The sequence below is a fragment of the Ictalurus furcatus genome, chromosome 3 (assembly GCF_023375685.1).
Source record: "Ictalurus furcatus strain D&B chromosome 3, Billie_1.0, whole genome shotgun sequence".
Classification (NCBI taxonomy): Eukaryota; Metazoa; Chordata; class Actinopteri; order Siluriformes; family Ictaluridae; genus Ictalurus; species Ictalurus furcatus.
The window spans coordinates 1,778,415-1,799,735 of record NC_071257.1 but is presented as its reverse complement, the minus strand read 5'-3'; the positions used below and the strand labels follow the sequence as shown (position 1 = coordinate 1,799,735).

At 42.0% G+C, this 21,321-nt stretch overlaps 2 protein-coding genes across 5 annotated transcripts; one reads left to right on the top strand and one right to left on the bottom strand.

Moving 5' to 3' along the window:
* The first annotated feature begins 359 nt into the window (after nucleotides 1-359).
* Nucleotides 360-17,654, top strand: sh2d4ba (SH2 domain containing 4Ba). Of its 4 annotated transcripts, XM_053620324.1 has the most exons (10): nucleotides 360-443; nucleotides 8,879-9,147; nucleotides 9,904-10,130; nucleotides 10,738-10,897; nucleotides 11,128-11,275; nucleotides 12,680-12,821; nucleotides 13,020-13,305; nucleotides 14,364-14,491; nucleotides 16,253-16,473; nucleotides 16,827-17,654. In XM_053620324.1, the coding sequence occupies exons 3-10, from the start codon at nucleotides 9,953-9,955 to the stop codon at nucleotides 16,917-16,919; spliced, it is 1,356 nt and encodes a 451-aa protein (XP_053476299.1). In that variant the 5' UTR covers nucleotides 360-443; nucleotides 8,879-9,147; nucleotides 9,904-9,952; the 3' UTR covers nucleotides 16,920-17,654. The 4 variants fall into 4 exon arrangements, with proteins under 4 accessions (XP_053476299.1, XP_053476301.1, XP_053476300.1 ...); XM_053620326.1 differs by lacking the exons at nucleotides 360-443; nucleotides 16,827-17,654 and adding an exon at nucleotides 15,715-15,832 and having other exon boundaries at nucleotides 8,120-9,147; nucleotides 16,253-16,388; XM_053620325.1 differs by lacking the exons at nucleotides 360-443; nucleotides 16,827-17,654 and having other exon boundaries at nucleotides 8,120-9,147; nucleotides 15,715-16,381.
* Nucleotides 17,655-17,689: 35 nt separating this feature from the next.
* LOC128605164 (immunoglobulin kappa light chain) lies at nucleotides 17,690-19,868 on the bottom strand. Its single transcript, XM_053620350.1, has 4 exons — nucleotides 19,783-19,868; nucleotides 19,147-19,431; nucleotides 18,837-18,875; nucleotides 17,690-18,251 (listed from the first exon to the last, which is right to left on the bottom strand). Exons 1-4 carry the CDS (start codon nucleotides 19,832-19,834, stop codon nucleotides 17,923-17,925), a joined length of 705 nt encoding a protein of 234 aa, XP_053476325.1. The 5' UTR covers nucleotides 19,835-19,868; the 3' UTR covers nucleotides 17,690-17,922.
* Nucleotides 19,869-21,321: the final 1,453 nt, after the last annotated feature.

Below are 21,321 nucleotides of genomic sequence, written 5' to 3'. Positions count from 1 at the left end.
TTGTTATTATTATTATTATTATTTCAAGTCTAGTGTTTTATGAACCATTAATAAAGGTTGGGTTTTTTTTAAAATTTGATTTAAAAGAAGCTTACCTGAAAGTGTTCACTTGTGTAGGAGGGAGAATAAGAAGCAGGAAACAGGAAGATGACACCAGAGACCCCTCCCTATTCACACTGTCAGCCCATATCAGGTTACACACACACACACACACACGGGAACACGGGAACACACACACACACGGGAACACGGGAACACACGCACACACACTCACTCTATAGGCTCCACCTGTAACCTCCGATTTAATTGGTTCTCTGCATTACATGTGTGGATTATTCTTCTTTTTTCATACTCCGGACAAATTTCCTTTTTAAGGATATACAATCTGAACAAAGAGAAGTGTGTTATTTTAAGCCCTCCTATCTGCACTTGTGTCTACAAAGGTCAGTCCAACCTGTGTTGTAAAGGATCTTAAACACTTTTATAATCCATGTGCTCAGATCTGTCCAATCTGCCCCAGAGTCATTAATGCTGACCTGAGATTTCGCTGCTGTTTGCACTCTTTCTCTCTGTTCATAGATCACACCCTTGTCAAGCGTCTCACAGTGTTTGCCAAACTCCATAAAACATTTTAGAGAACGGGACCAGTGCAAACGTAATAAAAATAGGGTTCAAAGTGTCATGTAGCTCCAGCCTTATTCATTATCCTGCCCCACAGAGTGCAGTTAATTCTCAAAACATTCTGATCAGAAAATGTTGATTCATTTGCATACGTTAATGCGTTGTTTATACATTATTGTTTCTATAAAAACACTTACACTGGTACTTGGAGGGCAAGATGTATAATTGTTGATAGGGTAAAGTTATGTGTAAATAAATGTTTGTTTAAAATTCATGGAAGGAGTCTCCACAATGGGTAAGACCAAAGAATATAGCTAGGGGGCACTGCTCTGTGGCTGCCCTGCTGTTCTGAATGTATCAACGATGGATTTCGCTTGTTTGACATGTTTAGGGTGATTCTAAACACTTATGTTACTCGAGGACACAACCACAGTTATGGTGCTGGCGGCGTAGCCTGTGAAATTCAATACAGCAGAAAAATTCCTACTGTTGTTTCGCAATCACACAGCTTCGGACTATTCAGCTGTTGTAAACTCTATACCGAAGTGTCTTAGAACAACTCCGGAAAAAAAGAGGCACCACTCGGAGGTAAGGGATCGAGTTGTAGCAGTGTCTGATTACATATGTTTCTGTGGAGACTCTGGGAGTCCTTCTAAGACCTTTAAAGCGTATCCAAGTAAAAAGCATTGGGTGTCTCACAAATTAAAAGATCTTATAATTCAGAAGGGAAAAGCTTACAGAAATCAGGACGAAACAGCGAGAAGGGATATGGAGAGACGGGTTAAAAGACAAATGCAACTTGACAAGCACAGCTACAAATAAAAGATAGAGTCCACACTGGCATCTGGCAGGGAATTAAAACCATGAGCAGTGTTCCACACTAAGGCAGGAGAAACCCTACATTTTTAATGTATGGTAGTGAGAGACTGGAGATGGAAAACCAACTCAACACCACTTTTTGTCGCTTTGAGAGTGACAATAGTGCTGAGGCTACCACAGTCATGGCTCCATCTCTCCCGCCCTGTGGTAATCCAGACAGGAATCCACGAAAAACCCCAGGCCAATATTTGTGGAAGTGTCCTAAAGCACTCTGCTGAACAGCTAGCAGCAGTGTTCAGTGGCATTTTTAGGTCTTCTTTTAATCTTTCCAAGGTCCCTACCCTATGGAAAACATCTAACGTAATGAACTTTCCTTTACTTTTACACTATCCGTTGTTACCCAGATGAGGAAGGGTTCCCTTCTGAGTCTGGTTCCTTTCAAGGTTTCTTCCTCTTAACGTCTTTCCTCACCACCGTCGCCACCGGCTTGCTCAATTGTGATAAATTCACACCCTTAAAATCTGTATCCTGTGTTGATATGTCTCTGTAAAGCTGCTTTGAGACAATGACCGTTGTAAAAAGCACTATACAAATAAAATTGAATTGAATATACAATTGTACCCAAAAATTCCCAAACCCACAGGGCCCAACGACTTCCGACCAATAGCATTGACATCGCTGGTCATGAAGTGCTTTGAGCATCTTGTGAAGAAGTACATTGTATCTCAACCACAGCACCTCATGGACCCCATGTAATTTGCCTACCCAGCCTCTAAGGGTGGTGGAAAATGCGATTCGGACACTATTGCACTTATTGCACACTCACCTTGAGAAACCAAAGACATGCCATTATGGATTTTTCATCCTGTTTTAACATTATTCAACCCAATATTTTAGCAGATATATTGGCTACAGAATTTTCTTTTGAAGCTGGCTTGATTTGATGGATTGTTGTTAGAACCCAGCAAGTCAGAGTAGGTACGTCACGCTCTGAAAAATGGCGACTCGCACTGGCTCCCCCACAAAATGTGTTTGATCACCGTTATTGTTTATTTTATATATCGACTCTTGCACTGGCACCTTCCCTAAAAGGCACTTTATTAAGTATGCAGACGATACTGCCTTGGTGAACCTCCTATATGATGGGGAGGAGGGGCATGGGCCAGTTCTTGACCATTTCCTAAACTGGTGTGAGAAGTCAAGCCTCCTCCTTAACACCACCACAACAAAATAAATGTCCATCGATTTCAGAAACCTCCAGTCCTTTAACCCTACCTTCATCAATATGATCTGTTATAAACAACAATATAAACTACAAATACCTTGGCATGGTGCTTGATCATAAGCTTAAATGGGACCTGTGGACTGATCTTATAGGCACTAAGACACAACGTACATTTTTAAAGAAATTACCCTTTCAATGTCCACCACAAAATGCTTCAAATGTTTTACTGTGCTTTTATTGAAAGTGTTCTAACCTTCTGCATCATTTGTTGGTTTGGCAATGCTACTGAGGCACAGAAAAAGACTGTTAGAAAAATGATAACAACGGCGAGTAAACTGTTAGTAAAGTATAGGTCAAAATTCTCATTTGTTCCACAAGCCATTAAGATTTTAAACAGGTGTAATACACAACAATAAGCAGGATGTTCAACTGGTCTGGCCAGTAGCGAGCTGTGAGTGTATGTGTATGTTTGTTGGTGACTCTGTGGTGTTTGTGGTAATATACCTTGTGAGAGTACTGCAAACCTATTTTCCCACATATAGGGGAAAAATAAAGTAATCTGATCTGATCAGATGTGCCGCAAAAGGTTGCTGAGCTTCACACAGTGGGAAGTGGCTATAAGAAAATAGCACAAGCATTGAAAATGCCCATTTCCACCATCAGGGCAATAATTAAGAAGTTCCAGTCAACTGGAAATGTTATGAATCGACCTGGAATTGGACGCGTGTCTATATCGTCTCAACGCACTGTGAAGAGGACGGTTCGAGTGGCCAATATATCTCCAAGGATCACAGCTGGAGAACTGCAGAAGTTAGATGCGTCTTGGGGTCAGAAAGTCTCCAAAACTACAATCCGAAGTCACCTACATCAGCACAAGTTGTTTGGAAGGGTTTCAAGAAAAAAGCCTCTACTCTCATCCAAAAACAGATATTAAATGAAATCCTGACTGCCTCTGCCAGAAAGATTAAAATGGGCCGTGGTTGGATCTTCCAGCAGGACAATGATCCTAAACATACATCAAAATCAGCACAAAAATGGTTTACTGACCATAAAATCAAGATCCTGCCATGACCATCCCAGTCCCCTGACCTGAACCCCATAGAACACCTGTGGGGTGAACTGAAGAGGAGAGTCCACCAGCGTGGACCTCGAAATGTGAAGGATCTGGAGAGGTTCTGTATGGAGGTACGGTCTCAGATCCCTCGCCATGTATTCTCCAACTAATGTAAAGCTAATTTAAAATAAATAAATAAATAAATAAATAAATAAATAAATAAAGTAGCCGGATGGGGAAAAATTCTTTAAAAACAAACAAAGACAAACAATAGAACTGACGTGGGGTATAGATTAGATTCTATCCTCTAGACATTTTATTCACAGAGCTTAAAAACAAGGAAAACGTTTAAAACCGGATAGACCACAATTCTAAACAATGATGGGAAATGCTTACACACCCACAAGAAAAAAAAAAAAAAAAAAAAAACTTTTTTGGTCTCTGAACCATTCAGTTTCTGTTTCTGCTGGGGAAAATTAAACAAAATCTTAAATTTACGCTCAGTGTTACGAATAAGAATCAGAAGAATATTAGACACCCTTTATGGCCTTTAAGTAGGTTCGTCGGTTCTTTTGATGCAGCCTCAGTCAAATCTTTGGGCACACAGATGAAAAATACAGCACGTATTTAAATCTGGCTGTTCTCTCAGCACCGACCTGGATTTTCCATTCAAATCAATTCCAAAAATTATACCAGTCGCTCTGAGCGTCTTCACTCCAGGGCACAATTATGACACCAGCATTTGGGCGAACACACTGTGCTCAGCATGGATCCTCATTCACATTCCCCTGCTTCTGTTCACCATTATAAGCGTAGCCTCAGAGTGGCTTCGTCTGTATGAGTTGTAATTGGAGTCATGATCTGTCTAGGCACTAAAATACTTGATCATGACCCGAAGGAAGACTTATGCATTTGAGCACAATCGTGGGTGTTTCAATCATTTGTTTCTTTTGTGAGGAGAGTACAGTGGCACATACTGAAGGAAATGCTCACTTAGTGTCATCATTCATTAGGGCTCAAGCCTATTGTTTTCGTAAGTTTCGTTAGTTTTCGTTAGAACTGCTTGCGGGAAAGTTCTGAAATTTGGCACACAGATATTGGACATTATGATCTGTTAATACAGCAAATTTGGAGTCAGTAAATCAATCTCTCTAGCGCCACCAACTGTCCAAATTCGCACTCGCGTTTATGTTAATTACTAAGACGTCACTATCCATCATGAAAATTTTTGCCGCCATTTTGAATGGACACTATCGCTTTGGTAAAGAAGAAATGGAACTTGCTGAAGTGCATTGAAGTGTAGCAATATAGTATTTTCAGTGTATCATCATAGGCCAACAATGCTAGCAGTTGCAATATAATAAAGCAGAGATAGATTGCCCTGCCTCCAGGAACACTGGACTCGGGTTTGTCAAGACTGGATAGATCGGAATGAATTTTTTGTAACAACCACACTGGGGAAAGGAATTCATGGTATTGTCAAGACTGTATTAAAGAAACTGACTAATGGTACTGTCAAGACTGAACTGGGAAAATGGACTTATGGTGTTGCCAAGATTGGACAGGGCAATAAACACATGGTATTGTCAAGATTAAATCTGGACAAGAGACTCTTGGTTTTACCAAAACTGGAATAAGGCAATGATTCCATGCTATTGAACCGGGGAAATATATTCCTGGTATTCTAAAGGCTGGACTAGGGCCTCATTGACTCATGTTTTTTTAAAGACTGAATGTGGAATGGACTCAAATCTATATAGTCGAGACTGTAGGGGATAGACTCTTGATTTTGTCAACACTGGACAGGGGAATTGGACTTTTGGTTTTCTCAAGACTGAACGGAGACAACGGACTGTTGGTATTGTCAGATTTGACTGGGACAATGGGCTGTTAGTGATGCCAGTACTCGGGGTAAAGTTGAAAGTGAGATACAGATAGTCAGATATGCGTTTTCATTCGAATTCAGTTGAACGTTAATGACAGATGAAGAAAGACAGGAAACTGTGATATGTCAGCATGTTCTTTCGATTGTAAATCTTACACCCATGGGAATTTTTGTTTAATTCCTTTGTGGAATTACATTCTTGTGCAAGGTTCTTGTGGCACCACTTAAGCAGCTGGTTCATCTGATTAACTGCCTATATTCGTTGGTGGGTGTGGCAGCAGGCGACATGTCCATAAAGGAAACAAGGCAGTCATTGTGACGCACGCTTGAGTTTTTGCACCTTAGCTTGTTTCATGTGACAGTGTCTTCACAGCCAACTTAAACATCAATTTCTGCTGCATTCTCATTGCCCTTGCTCATGGCAGTGCGATTTTACAGCGCAATATTGCGACTGACAACCACTGATAATGTTCTACACCATGGCTTTACTTGCGACATGAAAATCAATCCTGACATTCGTGCTGGTTTAAATGCTGGATCGGTGCCTCTTTAAAGATGGATTAAACTTGGTCCAGTCGTAACCATGTCCCCAGAGAACAAAATTAAGCTTTCATTGTTGATGGCACAGATTACAAATCATTCAGAGTTCTCTCCAAGGAATGTCCGTCACTGTGAAGCCATGAGCTGAACAAATGAATGCTCCATAGTCCAAAAAGCCTAAATCAATATCCTTCAGTTTGCTTTAAGCGTTTGCTTTTTATAAGATGGGCAATCCTCTCGTGGTAGATCTATGGTCATGAATTTCAACCAAATCTCAAAATTCATGGCAGGTGTAGTAAATATGAACGATTATGTTTGTTTTCATATGTAATAAAAAAAAATTTAAAAAAGCATATCCAAAGGAACGTCTAACAAACCATCTTGAAATATTTATGTATAATACAGGTAGGTGTTTGCGTATTCTTGCGTATCCTCTGTAGGAAATAGGGCACTTGTCCTTTTTATAAATAATACACTTATATAGCGCTTTTGTTCTATATATAAGTTCTACAAAGCGCTTTACACTGGTTCTCGTTCACCCATTCACTCGCACATCAACGGTGGCGGTTAGGGTTCAGTGTCTTGCCCGAGGACACTTTTCGGCGTGTCGAGTCACGTGGCTCAGGAATTGAACCACCAACCCTACAATTAGTGGATAACCCCCTCTACCACCTGAGCCACAGCCGCCCCAATGAACCCAAAGTAAGAAAGAGTGTTACGTAGCCGTGCGGAATTTCACCAGTGACATGCCCAAGAGCCATTTATTCTGAGAAATAATGACTTGGGTTGGGTTGTTATCTGAAACCTTTTTCAAGCACCTATATCCCTTTGAATAATCTTAGGGCATCACGATTTAAAAAAAAAAAAAAAAAAAAAAGTGCAACAGCAATTTAGAAGCGTTTCTTTTTTTTCTTTGTAATATTGCTAATAATACACAGAGGTCTATTATTTAACAGAGAAAAACGTCAAAAACTATGTTTAGTATTTATGGTCTCCACTGTCAGCATTGTCGATGTCGCTGCTACACTTTCTCAGTAACACGACACCTGGGTTTTTTCTCTTGCTACATCCAAGAGTGTAAAAGACAGACTGCCGAGGGAACAGCTGTTATAACTACTATAACCTGTGACAAGAGTGTTACAACCTGCTAGCTTTGGGATGGGAAGTTTTTTTTGTGTGCGGTGCCATATTTTGCGTGCAGGTCCGAACTCCCGCCCAGAGTTTCCAACCTGCCGTAGCCCGCCTTGCTTCCGCCTCCCAGGATGGCATGACTGAGCGGTGGCCATATCTGAAGAGGAAGAAGAGTCAGGATGTTGTGGAATGTTGGAGGTGGTTACGTGGGATTTGTGCTTGGAGATTGTTTGTTTTGTGTTGCTAGGAGATTGTTTGGTTTGTGTTGTTTGCCCTTTCTATAATTCACAATTCTATATTCTGACTGCTGTTCTGGGTTTTGAGTCTTGCCAGGGGGTGGACTGTGATTTTGGTTGGTCCTGTATCTGGTTGTATATACTCTTCACAAGTGTATACACGTTCCCTTGGTTCACTGGCGGTAGGGGTGTGGCTGCCATTCCTTTTGGGGAGGGTTCTTTTGTCTCTATTTTTTGGCTTAGGGAGTTAGGGAAGTATTTGTATTTTCTTTGTTATTTTCTTTTTAGGTAAGCTAGCTACCTAATAATAGAATCCTTTTTGTTTATTATTTTGGCTTTTGGCCCACCCTGAAGTTATGCCTGGTTTGGTTCTTTGTAGAATTGTATGTGTATAATTCTGTGTTTTACAATATATCACAACTTTTCGTTTTGAACAACCTTGTTGTGTTGTTATTCCCGGCTCCCTCATTAAAGGGGTCAAATTCCATGGAATCCCGAGCTGGTTACTCTGTGCGGCCTAACCTAGACTGGGCCGTAATAAGAGGAACTAACTTGTTTCGTGGACATTTTTTTAAGCATGCTATCGCTTATTAGTAAATTAAACATTTTAATTGTTAAATTGCGTGATAGGACGAATAAAACACTTCAGGATGTGCTGTTATAAGAAAATAATCAATCGCACTGCCTTGTTGTTGACTAAGTTTTATTCCTACCATACAAAGCCATTCCCTGATATATTTTTTTTTTTGTCCTGCATTAGCTCAAGACCTTTGTTTTGATGAATAGCATTCATTAAATAGTTTTTTTTTTCACCCTAGTTTTGCGTAGTTCTCCTATTCTTTTTCTATATTTGGATAATGTCTTTTGACAATGCAAAGTACATGACTCTATTTCTTGCACATGTCCTTATAAGGCGATGTTGCAAACATCTCAGAAACGTGACCTGACTTGGGACTAGGTTCATGAACCCCGTCTCCAACTTGGGAAATAAACTTTATTGTTTTGCGTACGATTCCTGCCGCATTGTAATTTACTGTGTCCCGCTCTTTGGTGTCAGGAAGTCCAATCTGCAGTCTGTTTTGATGTCTGACACTCTTTTTGATGTCCTCTTATTTCTCTGTTGCTGAATAATCAACTCAATAGTAGCTGATGGAAAATGCACATCATCCTACACGATCCTTTGGCGACCTGAAGCATTCAGATGGAGACTCTGGTGTTTCTCATACAGATAAAAACAGGCTCATGAAATTGGAGGGGGAAATGTTTCACAGCGAATACACACTGCCCCCTGTCTTTCACAGTGCACAAACACACACACACACACCACACAAACACTGATCGGGTTACTCGGATCTTTGTCTTGGCAGGAGCCTATATCTGTACCTGTTTGATTGCTTGCATTTGGCGACTTCTTTTCGGTTTCATCCTAAAGCGTGTTCAAGTCATCGTAACAGCACTTATCAGCACTGCGTCATGGCTGTGGGTCAGCAGTTTCACTAACCTACACCTGGCTCCTCTCCGAACCTCGGTGACACAGCAGGACAACTAAGAGACGAGACAGCGAGGGATTCAACAAGCGTACACACCTGCAACATGAGTGCCGTGGAGAAGGAGTGACTCCAACAAAATATCTCAGGTGTGTTAAAGCACTTATCTAATTATGACTATTATTTCGAGTTGGAAATAATATTAGACCATATACTGTACGTGTACGCAGAGACGTCTCTATGCACAGAATATTGTCCTGCATTTTGCTTCCGTAGGGCACTGAAATGCAACCAGTCGGTGGTCTCCTTCAACTGTGCAAGCATACGTGCAAGATTATAAACGACGGACGACAGCATCATGTCCGTTTGTTATAGAATTTTCAACAGAAAAGTTTTAGCTATTATACGCCAAGCAAATTTACCAGATCAACCGACCACACACCACACAGGTCCCTTTGCAGCTATGTATGAAGTGATTATTGAGCTTGGCTCATATTGTTTAACATTTATGGAAGGAGTCTCCAGTGTCAGTGCGTTGTGAAGGTTAGTAAGTTTTCAGACGCAGGAAAGTCTTCAAGCCCTCAAGGTGAGGGAACGACCATTTATAGCTGCTAGAATGTAAGCGATAAAAGGAACTAACTTGTTTCAAGGACATACAACAATAAAAGTAACTGTAAATGGATAATAAAAAAAAGGATGTTCTTTAATTAGTAAAAATTGAATTAGACATATTGCCCTGCTTCATCATATCAACCTGTCACTGGTTATTTTCCTAAGTGTTTTATTCCTAGAATCAGAATTTTGGACCAAGCTGTTGAATGAGCTACCCTAGAGGAGCGACCTATTTGAAAAATTCGTGGGTATTTTAAATATTTTCCGCGTGTTTGTAATGTTGATTTTAATAGATCCTCTCCGTCTACTCCTGCTGTGGGGTTCCTGAGGTCAAAGGTCAGGATGATGCGAAGGATCCTCCGCGACATGTACGTGGAGCCGGAACTGCTGGCCGAGCTGAACGAGGAACAAAAGCAGATCCTCTTCTACAAGATCCGGCAGGAGCAGGTCCGGCGCTGGATGGAGCAGGAGGCTCGAGAAGAAAGTTCAGAGAAGAACTCTGCTCCATCACTGAGGGAGGGTGAGAACAGTCAGCTCTTTCAAGTCCTCAGAGCTCCAGATTGAGGGAGATGAAGTGAGAACACAGTGAGCCAGATGTTTGCTTATGATGTTTAGTTGTGTGTCACATATTGTAGAATTTATTTTCCCAGAAATGAAGATGATTTTCATTTCACAGCCAGTTTGCTGTGGTGGTCACCAGCTACAAGTTCAACGTAGAACCTTTAAGCGTTTTATGGCTTGTCCTTCTCGTGGAACCATCAAAGGTTCTGTGTAGGATTCTCCAATACAGTGTTTGCAGTTGTGTCATCCAGGGTGCATTCCCACCTCTTGTCGAGCGTTCCTCGGATAGGATCCAGGATTCCTGGGCTAGGGGTCCACCTTGACCAGAACCAGAACGGACTTTCTTTAGACTTAGTATATAGTGAAGAATGAGATGTTTGGGGAAAATAGTTAAGCCCTAGTTTCTAAGTAGTGGAACAAGACTTTTGAACCATACTGTAATCCTTCTCCTAGCTCGCTTGATGTCTTTTAGAATTACCCGTAAATGTCCTGGTCTTGGACCGCTGTGAAGGTACAAATCGCCATGCTGCCGTCAGGTCATCTTTCATGTGTCATGTTGTCCCCAGGGGCGAGAAAGCACATTCGCTGGCTTTCTGGCATTGATGGTGAGGTGTGGGTGTGGGTCATGGGTGAAGCTCCTGGAGATAGATCTTACGAGCAGATCATCAAAAACCTGATGGAGGAGAAAGCACGGAGGCAGGCCCAATTAGAGGCTCGGGAGCTGTGGTGAGTATCTATGGAGCAGCATCTGGAGGGAATAGACCTAGCTTCTAAATAGGCAAAACATCAATATTGGGGCATTTGCTGCATCGCTAAGTTAGCACCAACTTAAATCGCAGTACTTACAAAAAACAACGTGATTCATAATCTGTATACATTTCACCGTATGGCTGTTTTAGCTTCGCATAGCATTGCCTATCACATTCGCGCAATATTGTACTTGTTTTTACTCTAAGGCGAAAGAAAGAAGCCGAGATCAAGCAGAAGTTCAGGGACGCAATCGCTAAAGAGAAGGCACGTCTGGTAGCCGGGAAGTGGAAAGAGGAGGCGGAGGACAGGAAGGCGGCCAAACAGGAAGAAGAGCGCATACAGGAGGAGCTAAAGGTAGAGATTTTTTATATATATGCTTTCATCATAGCAGGACTAATCCCGTATTCGTGATATCTGGGAGCATCTTGGGTGTTTTTGCTTCTCACCTCGGTCATTTCTGCACACTCACGATAAGCTGGTTCTTTGTTGGGTTTCTGTTTGTTCACAAAAATCTTCCAGATGGGAAATCTCAATCATTTCTCAAGCACTTGTCTTGTGTTTAACGGAGGAAATGAGGACCGTAGAAGGAAATAGCTTTTCTCTCTCTCTCTCTCTCTCTCTCTCTCTTTTCTGTCAAATGTAATACTATTTAACATAAAAGCAAGAAAATGAAAATAAAAAAAACCTTCTATGATAAACTAAATAAATATCTAATAGGAGTCTAGTGTATTCCCAATATAGTCCTCATAGTATTTATCACATTAAACACTGCAAATGAATGAACAATATGCCTCGTATGGCTTGTACCCTCAGTATCAATTCCTCACTACACACACTTAAATCGACTCTAAATAGCCTAAACGAATATTTTTCATTCACATCCTCAAAGTTTAGCTTTATCTTTGCCAACTTAATCTGAGGAAATATAAAGAGATAAGAGAGGGCCCTGTAATCATTTTGTCAGCATCGCCTACTTTATTGATCTCCACTGAGGTCTTCATGTCCATCGATGATTCAGGGCTCAGTAATAAGATCTTCTTAAGAAAATATTAAAGGGCTTGTTTGTCTGACAGGTTCGCCTCAGTGTTCTGAATATCCATTCATCTTTGAACTGCTTTCTCAAGCTGTGCGAGATTTCCTGAATGATCAGGGAGAAACGTCATACGTTTAGCTATCGATCATCACTTATCACTTAATTACCACAGTATTATTACTCAACGTTATCTGTCAGCATGTGAACTTAAACCATCTATCCATCCATCCATCCATCCACCCTGGACAGGGTGCCAATCCATCGCAGGGCACACTCACATACACATTCAAACACCCATTCATACACTACGGACACTTTAGACACGCCAGTCAGCCTACCACGCATGTCTTTGGACTGGGGGAGGAAACCGGAGTACCCGGAGGAAACCCCCGCAGCACGGGGAGAACATGCAAACTCCGCACACACACGGCCACGGTGGGAATCCGACCCCGACCCTGGAGGTGTGAGGCGAACGTGCTAACCACTAAGCCACCGTGCGCCCCTGAACTTAAACCATGTTGAGTTTTTTGTTTTGACTCGCCCCCCCACCACGATTATGTACATTGTAAAGTCGACAAAACTCCATCATGCCCCCCGGTTACCATAAATACGTGATTAGCTTTCTAAAACAAGCTTGCCTTTGTATGCAAACACATTATATCATGGAAACGCTTGATGTGCGGGTTAATAATAAGAACGAGGCGTCGTCTTCGTCTCGTGCGCAGAAACGTGAGGAAGAAGAGAGGCAGAAGGGAGAGGAGGAGGTTCGGTGTGCTGAGGAGAAGCGAGTGAAGGAGCTGTACATGATGCTACAGCAGGAGCAAAAAAAACAAAGTGAACATGCTGACAAGGAGTGGGAAGAACAACGTGAGTATCTTCTAGAAAATATCTCTTTTGTTCCCCCCCTCGTTTGTTTGCTCTTCTTTTGTTTAAACCTAGCCTAGCAGTTGTTAATAAGACAGCACAGTTTGTCATGTTACCAATATATATAAAATATTTCGCAAGCCTGTGTCTGTATAGCACTTTCTCCATTTCATCCTATCGTCACGTGTGTATCTTCTTCAGTGCAGCGCTCCAAGGCGGCAGATGAGGAGATGATGAGGAGAGCACGCTGGGCGAGGGATGAATATAATCGCCAGTCCATCCGAGCCGTGGAGAAAGGCCATTTCAAGCAGCAAATACCCATAAGCAGGAGACACAGTGCAGTCGGAATAGAGCCGTCGGACAAATCGCAGGATAAAGTCCCCAAAGAACGTCCTCGGCCTGGCCTCCAACCTGCAGATCCTCCGCTGTACCGCCGCCGACAGAGCCGCAAACACGGCAGCACCGCGTCGCAGCCACTCATGGATAGGTGACTTTACCTTAAACCATATAATCTACTGTTTTACTGCTTAGTTCATCTAAACTCACAAGCCCTGCCTCTCACAGTAAAGTCAGCCCTAGATTTCTAACATGACGTCATCAGGATTTTAAAAAGGTTTTTAAGCGGGTCAGATCTTTAAACGTGTCAAGTAGCAGTAGAGCGGTTAACTAACAACACGTTTTGAATCGTTCGGCGGGAATCATTTATCAGACTTTTAGTGAAGTTGCTCGTAAATGTTTTTGCGTAAACATGGATGCACACGTTTTTGTTTTTTTTTGCACACGTTTTGGAAACGCAGCTCGATTGCACGTCGTGACACCCACAAAACTCCATAAAAGGTCATGTGCACAGACAGCTAGAAGCATGAAATGAGCAATAAGGGTAAAGCCTTATAAAACAACATAAATAAAAAAACAGACACGATAGTTATTTTGAGTCAACTTTATGCCAATAAAAATGATTTAATAATATGTAACGTTAATAATAATAATAATAATAATAATAATAATAATAATAAGCGAGCGCTAAATCTTCCATCGGCTTGGGCGCTTATTTACGGTTCTGCGCAGACAGACGGGCCCGGTCCTCCGTTTACTGTATACGGCGCCATTTCTTTTGCCATGATTAAATGATTAGTTTCCTCTGTCTTAGTTTATGGATTTGTGTCGGCGCGCGTTCTTTACTTTTTATATTCTTTAATATCAAATGACTGATTTACGTTATCTCTGGTCCTCTCAGTCCCTGCCCTAGTGAACTAGCACGAGGATGACATTCACAATCCAGCTTTGCTAAATGAGGCCCATTGTTAGGTTTATATCCTTATATATCTTCATATATATAACGTTAACGTATTATCAGAACTGGGGCGAGTATTTATGCTGCGCAAATAACCCGAAATTAAATTTAAGGAAACGTGGTCATTTATAGCTCCGCCCACTGCATAGTGATTGGTTCACGGAAACATCCGCTAAAATGCGCTTGTCTCGACGCTAAACGAATCGTTATGAAACAATACGTTCATTTCGTCCTCTTCTCTTGCCTTGTAGCCCCTCCTGGGTCCGTGCTCCTCGCCCCAGCTCTAGAGAATCGGTCATACTGTGGTTCTCTGAGGACCAGAAGCCGAAGAGGGCTGGATATGAACGGACGAGCGGCACCGTCGCCACGTGGTTTCATGGTAAACTGGCTCACAGATGTACTTCGATGTGTGGCACCCTGAAATACATGCAAACTCTGTTTAAGGTGGCAAAATCAAGTGTTTTACGTGGGGCAGAGCGGTTTAAGTCACGCCCCCTTTTTGGGTTTAATCGGAATATAGATGCATGTATACAGATAGCGAGCGGCATTGTGTCAAACCTGTAGCTTGTACATTTTGTCCAGAAACATCATTCTGTAAGCGGTATGCTAAGTACATGCTAACCTTTTGACCTCCTGCTCATACGATCACTCCTGATCCACAAAAGCAGCGAAATGAAAACCACCCGCTCCTGTTTTGTAAACCGAGACTTCCTAACGGACAGATGGAGAGCAGCTGTGTAGAGGTGTGTGTGTGTGTGTTAGAGAAATGACGTGGATTCTTAAATAATTCAGCTGTTTCGCTAGGCTAATTACTGGCTAAGTCCTGCCTCTTTTGTCTAGTGCAGATGGATCGTAGAGTGTGACTCTTGTTTAATAGACAATAAAGCTGTCTGACGCCTGTGTTAATTTCCATCGGAACACGCGCTCTCCTTTCTTACTTTAAGAGCGCTCTAGATAAGGATACATACACACCGAGATACACCAGTCAAGGGTCGGTCGAGGGTACGAGTTACACCAGCACGCCTGGGTCACGTGCTGTACGTTGGAAGCAGGGTAACTAGAGCGCTCGCCGTGATGCGCTCGGCTCTCTTGCCGAGGAAGAGATGACAAGATTACAGAGTGTGGAGTTATTTTTGTGGAGCTTTAGCCTGGGATCTGGTTAGGATTAGATCTTCAGGAAAGATTTTTATAATAAATCATTTGGATTTTATTAGATTATCTGAATCAGTTTGAGGGATTGTGGTTTTTGAGGGGGGTTTTATCAGTGAAGGAGGAACAAAGATATTTTTAAAAATGTAATATTACCGTGGAATTACCGCAGTTTAGGGATTTTGTGACTTTTTTTATTGTAGAATAATGTCTGTGACTGATATAAAGAATAATAAAAAAAATCAGGGTTAATTAGATATCTGTACATTCATTTTATAGCCATGTATAACATTAGAAAATTCATTAAAATGCAAATATATACATATATTTTTTTTTTTTAAATAATTTTTTCTCAGGGTTTTTATGTTCAATTTGTTTTTAAAAATTTACACTCTCTTTTTAATGTTTTTTACATGTTTTCTTCAAAAATTTCCCCCATTTTTCCACTTCCAGGGTTGGTGGTTCGATTCCCTCTTCCGCCCTGTGTGGGTCGAGTTTGCATGCTCTCACCGTGCTTCAGTGGTTTCCTTCGGGTACTCCTGTTTCCTCCACAAGACCAAAGACATGCACTGTATGCTGACTGTCATTTCCAAATTGTCTGTAGTGTGTGAATGTGTGTGCGATTTTGCCCTGCGATGGGCTGCCCCAGTCCCAACCCCCCCCCATCCAGGGTGTGTTGTCGTGCTACAAGCTCCCTGGGATAGTCTCCAGGCTCCTCGTGACCCTGTGTAGGATAGGTGGTACAGAAAGTGGATGGATGGATGTATATATATTTATATATTTATATATTTATTTATTTAGGTTGGGGAAGTTGTCACCCGGTTCTCAAGGGGATCCAGGCACGCCGTTGACATGTTCCTTAGAAACTGATGCCGGATTTTACAACTACTGAGACAAAACTCTTACTGGGAGAAAAAGGGGCTGCTTAGTTATGGGGAGATTGACAGATTTTTTGGTTTGAGGCTATGTTTCTCTCATTTTCCCTTCACAGGAATAATTACACGTGAGGAATCTGAGAAATTACTGATGAACGAAGCTGAAGGCTCTTTCCTGGTGCGAGTCAGTGAGAGGATTTGGGGTTACATCCTGTCATATCGCACAGCCACTGGCTTCAAACACTTCCTGATTGACGCCTCGGGGGATTATTACGGTTTTCTAGGAGTGGACCAGAACCGCCACGCCACTCTCGCTGACCTCATCGACTTCCACAAGGTGGGCTAATAGGAGAGGTTCTCTTTAATATTCCTTAAAGGATAAATCCACCGTGAGCGAGTTACATATTCTTAGTCTTTATAGCTGCATTGCGTTCTGCAAATTCCGGAGGAAAAAAAAAAAACTGCTTGAATTTTTATCGTTTTAAAACTTTGCTACGGGCGACATTGTCCTCTTATGACGTCAGAGCGGCACACAGCGGCCCATAACTTCTCAACAGAACAACAAAAATGTAGCACCAGCCAGAAAATCAGCACCAGATTCGCTAAACACGTCACAATATAAACATATTTATACCACACCGTGGTTGGACAGTAAACTTCATATTTGTATTGGCTCCTCTTTGCTTTCAGGAGGAAGTCATTACCACCACTGGAAAGGAGCTGTTAAAGGTGGCGTGTAGGCACACTGCACCCCCTGGTGACTACGGAGGACTCTTCCCATAACCACAAACTTTCCTCTGAACTTTCACAATCATTGTTTATTAACTCTTAGATGCTAGTCTCGATAAGCTAATGTATTTGAAAAGAAATGGAAAGGGATCTCTCGAGGAGTACGGGAAAACTTATTGTAAACATGCAGTGGAGCACGGAAATGGAAATCTGACCCTCTAGACCAGGGGTGTCCAGCCTTATCCGGAAAGTTCCGGTGTTGTCGGGTGCAGGTTTTCATCCCAACCGAGCAGGAGCCACACCTGATTCCACCTGTTTAATCAGTTGATCTTGGCGTTCAGTAGACTCAGGTGTGACTATTGCTTGGTTGGAATGAAAACCTGCATCCACACCGGAACTTTCCGGATAAGATTGGACACTAGACGATTAACGGTGCGTTCGATTAAAGGTCGTCATTTCCGAACTGTTTAATTCTTTTCCAGCTGCATTTCATGTTGAATCTTGAACAAACCAAGTTCAGATTCTGAATACATTCCATGGAATTAGATTAGATTGAAACGACCAAATCATTGAACTTTTTTTAATTTTATTATTTTACGCCATTGCGTTCCAGTTGTTCCAGTTGTTTTTGCAGTATTAACCTTAAGAGTCCGTTCTGAATATTTCCACATATTCATGCACTGATGAGCAACCATATGCAAACCGTATCTCATGAGAAAAACTGAAAATGAAACTTCCGTTTATAATTCAGTACATCCCAGGGGTGCACAAGTGGGGGGGGGGGGGGGACTGAAAAGGGAATAAACACTGCAAAAGATCTCGATTATATGGTTTCATTTGAACCTTTTAGATGCTTTATTTATTGTAGTAATAGAGTTGAAGCTTATGAGCAGTAAGCGACAGAGTTGAGAGCCACGAGACTTATTACGCAATAACAGAAGCGGTTGTTGAAATGGACGACACACAACACTCGTTATTAAAGACAGTTTTGTTCACTGAGGCGCGTTTTATTGATATGCAACACGTAACAGATGAAACGGCGCTCTGTGAGGTCTCTCTACACGCACTCGTCCAGGCTGGTGCTTTGGCTCAGCGGTGTGGAAAGCGCCGGGTGACTCAGACGGCACGTGTAGGTTCTCCCGGAGCTCCAGCGCTGCTTACTGAGCTTCAGGACGCTGGTCCGGGAGAACGTGCCGTCGGCCTGACGCTGAGGCGGACCCGTCTGCGCCTCGTCACCCGTCACGCTGCTGCTGTTCTCAGACCAGGACATGGTGACACTGTCGGGGTAAAAGCCCCGAGCCACACACATCACACTGACATCACCTTCAGAGAGCGGAGAACCGGATGGAGCGAGAAGAAGCAGGGACGGAGGAGACGATGGACGAGCTGCAGAGGAGAACGATTTATTTTAAAACTGGAGTCATTCAAAGGTCAGTGAGAATGCCATTTGTGTTGATATGGGCATCGCAGTTCATTTTTTTCCAAAAATGTAATCGACAAATGTAATCGTTTCTGTACGGTTTTTTTACATTCAAAATGAAGACAGAAATAGAAACAAACTTGGCATCCAAACTTGCTTTTTATTATTATTACTAATATGCTAGTTCGTTAGTTCATTCACATCTATTAAAAAAAAAAAATACCATCGTTTTGTTATTTACAATAACAAAACGTTACAATAATTTCGTTATTTAAAAATCAACACGGGAAATATATTTGAACTGGATGTATTCCGTTATTACTGAATTATTCACATGAAAATATTCATAATAATAAGCTAATGCAATCAATAAAAATGAATACATTTCATGCAATCCAGTGTAATAAAGTTATTTGATTGAACGGAATGGTCACGTGGCTATTAAATTCTATTTGAGAGAAATCAATTTGGGTAGTCCTCCAACTACACCTTGTGAAAATGAACAGTAATCCTGTAATGTTTTCAAAAATCGCAGAAAGATTAGGACTCACCGATCTTTAATTCGGTGCCGCCGCCGATGCTGCCGTGGCACCGTGTGACAGCGCCGTACAAAAACCTCATCTGCACAGCCCGCTGCTTCTGCTTAGACTGAACGCGTCAACGTTCTCAATACTGGAACTCAGACTGAGAAATCAGGAGGAATTTCTTACATGGGACTTGAGAAAGCGTAAGAGACTTGTTTCCTAACGTTTCCTGACAGGACTGGAGCTCCTGGAGTGAATGGAATGGATCTTCAGGATGACTGAAACGCTCGGGAGGTTTTTGTACGAGTGGCTCGTTGAACTGCAGCACTGTGATGGTTCTCACAGATGAAGCAGCCGCAGTAATACACCGCTTCATCCTCAGCTTCCACTTTGGCGATGTTCAGGTACTCATCATTACCGTTGTCCGTGTATGTGAATCTGCTGGACAGGCCACTGGCTCTGTTGCTATCAGCTAGTAAGTACTTCGGAGTATCTCCAGCTTTCTGCTGGTACCATGAAATGCCCCAGCTTCCACTATCCCTCCTGCAGAGAATCCGTACATCTTGTCCTACGTTGACGTTCAAGATCTTCTCCTGGGTCAGATGCACTATGGCCTCAAACCCTGGGAAAACACAAGAATCCCAAATATATAAGCGTGTGATCTTAAATTCTTTCCAACGGGAGTTCCCATTGGTCCTGCCTAATTCTATAGATTTCATAGCAATACAGATGTACGATAATTTTTATCGCTTAGTTAGCGTTCATCTCTGTTCTATATAATAGTGTGAACATGATTGATGGAATTAGATGCTCAGTAGCACTTCTCATGCTTTAGGATCCTCTCAGATGACCTGTACGTGATGTCGGATTTTAATGTTAAACTGTTTTTAGAGGAAGTGTTGACCAAAGTAGGACGTGAGGATTACAATTAATCTTGTTTTATTTCTTCTTCATTCAATTGAAAAAGTCTTACCTGAGAGCGAGAGCAGGAGTCCGGCGAGAGCGGTGGTGCTCAGGATCTTCATGATTGATTGCTGGTGATGGTGATCAGAGAGAGAGAGACGAGTGTGGGACTTATGCGAGACGAGTTATGGATTGACACTTATAAAGACAGGCAGCACGCTTGGTCTCACACACACACACACACACACACACACACACACACACACAATTTCACTACATAACTGCTTCTCCAAATTTGCATGCATGTAAAAGAAAGGGAAAAAAAGAGGTGGGGGGTTGGTGTGAGGGAGTGGCTAATACTAACAGAAATATTATTTTTTGCAGGTCATTGCCTTGAGAGCGAATCGTTTGCCGCGACACCACATCGCTGTTGAATTTTGCCATCCTCAGTGGTCAGAAGGTGTTGATAAACTGACGCTCAAGACGGTGAAACACTACATTACGAGCCAGGGGGGGTGTAAACTTTTGAACAGGGCGATCGGTGTAAATTATTTTGTTTAAAGAGCTGGGATTTTTTCATTTAGGAGCTATATAAGATATTTACATGTTTCCCACGAGAAAAAATAATAACAATTTACACCAATCATCCCGTTCAAAAGTTAACCCCCCCCCTCCCCGCCCCTTCCTGGCTCTTAACGTATCGTGTTGCCTTCTTGAGCATCGGTGAACGTTTGCACCTTTCGTAATAGGCTAGTCGTGTACGAGACCCTCAGTGTGAAAAGACAGATCTCAACATCATATAGTGACTGTTGGAAAGGGGGTCAAAGATGCAGAAGATGCTGAAAAAGTAAAGAACACGCAGGACCTGGAGGATTTTTTTCTGAAGAACAGTGGGCGGTTTAACTGCTCAGGACAAACAAGGGACTCGTGAATGACTCTCACAAAACATAAACACGTCACGTCGTCGCTCATCCAGGTGACGACACACGGGATTAAGAATCGAGCGTGTGTAAACTTTTGAACTGGTTCATTTGTATAAATTCAGTTATTACAGTGTCGTGGTGATTATATCTAAACATCTGTTATGTGAAATAGCTTCTTCAGGGCGGGACTAAATAAAAAAAAAAAACTAAATGTCATTTTTATTATCCTTCTTATTTAAAAAAATAATAATAAGATTCTGCAAGGCGTATTTACACACACGACCTTGGCAAATTTATGTATTAGCTTCGTTTCAGGAGTGCACATTGCTGTCTGTTAGAACGCCGTTGGTGAAAGCAGGACTCTATTAATAGAGTTTCATCTGGAGGCCGTGAATTTGCATCCACTTTCTGTTCTCGCTCTTTTTGCTGACTGTTTCCGCCGGTGCGCGTCAATTTACTGAACCTTAACGTGCGCTAAAGTACATCTCTATATGCACAAACTCTGAGACTCACTGACCTGATTCTGGGAAATGAATAACGTTTGACGGCGTAAAGGTTTCCCGAAAATTATTTTGTTCATTCATTCGTAAAAGGAATTACAGTCAAGAAGTAGCTTTATCCAGCAAGATTATCATCAAAAGCGCATCAGTGTACCATTAAAGTTGTTTTTTTTTCTGCATATGTTC